This window comes from Oncorhynchus nerka, unplaced genomic scaffold, assembly GCF_034236695.1.
Source record: "Oncorhynchus nerka isolate Pitt River unplaced genomic scaffold, Oner_Uvic_2.0 unplaced_scaffold_10738, whole genome shotgun sequence".
NCBI lineage: Eukaryota > Metazoa > Chordata > Actinopteri > Salmoniformes > Salmonidae > Oncorhynchus > Oncorhynchus nerka.
In genome coordinates, this window is record NW_027030596.1 from 1 (window position 1) to 2,511 (window position 2,511).

General features: G+C 42.9%; 1 protein-coding gene across 1 annotated transcript; it reads right to left on the bottom strand.

Annotated features, from left to right (window-relative positions):
• Window positions 1-823: 823 nt before the first annotated feature.
• On the bottom strand, window positions 824-1,579 carry LOC135565908 (neutral amino acid transporter A-like; the record flags this gene model as incomplete). The annotated part of the gene is made up of 2 exons (XM_065013900.1): window positions 824-1,057; window positions 1,413-1,579. Coding segments are annotated over 2 exons (401 nt in total), but the record flags the coding sequence as incomplete, so codon positions are not given.
• Window positions 1,580-2,511: the final 932 nt, after the last annotated feature.

Consider the following 2,511-nt stretch of genomic DNA (forward strand, 5'->3'; position numbering starts at 1 on the left):
CGTTGCCGCGAATTTCCACTGTCTCCATCCGGATCGCCCTGCGCCTCGTCCCCCGGGTCGTCCCGAGTCGGTGTGGCGCGCTGCTGGAGACGGGGGTGACCTCGACAATTTATTGTTAAAATGAGAGGCTGCCTGGATCTTTAATTTAAAGAGTCTTGCTTCCTTCGGTCTCAACGTAGACTTTGATATGAAGCCATTCTTGTGATTATTGTGATTTTGCTGTTGTAAATGTTTGTAAGCTTATGTAGCCAAATTGTATCTATGATCGTGCGCTAATCAATCATGTTTTTGATATGTTATTTTTATATCTGAGAATTAACCAATGATATCAGGTGGAGGGATAGTACCTGGACTGGTGGAGGGATAGTACCTGGACTGGTGGAGGGAGAGTACCTGGACTGGTGGAGGGATAGTACCTGGACTGGTGGAGGGATAGTACCTGGACTGGTGGAGGGATAGTACCTGGACTGGTGGAGGGATAGTACCTGGACTGGTGGAGGGGATAGTACCTGGACTGGTGGAGGGATAGTACTTGGACTGGTGGAGGGATAGTACTTGGACTGGTGGAGGGATAGTACCTGGACTGGTGGAGGGATAGTACTTGGACTGGTGGAGGTATAGTACCTGGACTGGTGGAGAGGATAGTACCTGGACTGGTGGAGGGATAGTACCTGGACTGGTGGAGGGATAAGTACTTGGACTGGTGGAGGGATAGTACTTGGACTGGTGGAGGGATAGTACCTGGACTAGTGGAGGGATAGTACTTGGACTGGTGGAGGGATAGTACTTGGACTGGTGGAGGGATACAGTAACAGAGGCCTACCTGGAGCGAGGTGGCGAAGGCGGTGGTGAAGGGCGTGATGAGGCCGGACAGGAAGCTGAAGGGGGTTCTTGCGTGTGAACCCAAAGTAGATGAGAGGCAGGATAACCCCCGTGGATGATATGACCCAGGACAGAGGCAAATATGTATTTCCCCAGACTGGTCACCAACAGAACCACATCCTCCATCTCCACTATCTTACTTCCCACCAGGAACATGATGCCGAACGGGACGTACCTGAGTTAGGAGAAATATAGAATGTATACCATTTGGTGAGGTGATGACTAACAGAATATCTATTTTTGCTGCAGATTTATTTGAAAGGAAAAGCTAAAACATTTATCAGAAATGTAATTAAATGTTTAATTTGATTCTACATAAGTAGGCAGCTTCAGAGTCAAAAGATAGCTTCTCATTTCAGTGTCAAATGCATAGCGTCAGCAGCCTACAACACCTCCTGCAGTTCTTAAGGAATAAACAGTACAGACTTTATCTAGTGAGCCATCAGAAGCTCCTCTTGTTTTCCCTTGGGAATAGTCTTGGGAACCAGGAGAGGCTAATCACATGATCTGGGTTGTTTAAGGTCACTCACCACATGATCCAGGACACCAGCACCATGGTGGCTTCATTGAAAGCGTTGAAGAAGCGTATGAGCTCCTCCCCCTCCTCTCCCAGCTTCCTCAGTGCCACACCGAACACCATGGCAAAGAGAACCAGGCCCAAGATGTTCATACCATCTGGTTCTGTGCCCACAGGAACCTACATAGAACACATAACACAGTTTTGTTTATGTATGGTTGTTAGTTTAAAAATATATATTTAAAAAACACAGATCATAACATTTGAACACAGAAAATTACAACACATAAAATAGAACATTAGAACATAGAACATCAGAACATGATAACATCAGAACATCATAACATCTGAACACAGAATATCAGAACACATAAAATAGAACATTAGAACATAGAACATCAGAACATGATAACATCAGAACATCATAACATCTGAACACAGAATATCAGAACACATAAAATAGAACATTAGAACATAGAACATCAGAACATGATAACATCTGAACACAGAATATCAGAACACATAAAATAGAACATCATAACATTAGAACATAAAACATCAGAACACAGAACATCATAACATAGGACATCAGAACATAGAACCACAGAACATCAGAACACAGAACATAGGACATCAGAACATAGGACATCAGAACATCAGAGACATAAAACATAGGACATCAGAACATAAAACATAGGACATCAGAACATAGAACATAGGACATCAGAACATCGGAAATCAGAACGCAGGACATCAGAACATAAAACATAGGACATCAGAACATTAGGACATCAGAACATAGAACATAGGACATCAGAACATAAAACATAGGACATCAGACATAAAACATAGGACATCAGAACATAAAACATAGGACATCAGAACATAGGACATCAGAACGCAAAACATAGGACATCAGACATAGGAAATCGGGATACAGGACATCAGAACATAAAACACTAGGACATCAGAACATAGGACATCAGAACATAAAACATAGGACATCAGAACATAGGAAATCAGAACACAGGACATCAGAACATAAAACATAGGACATCAGAACATAGGACATCAGAACATAAAACATAGGACATCAGAACATAGGACATCAG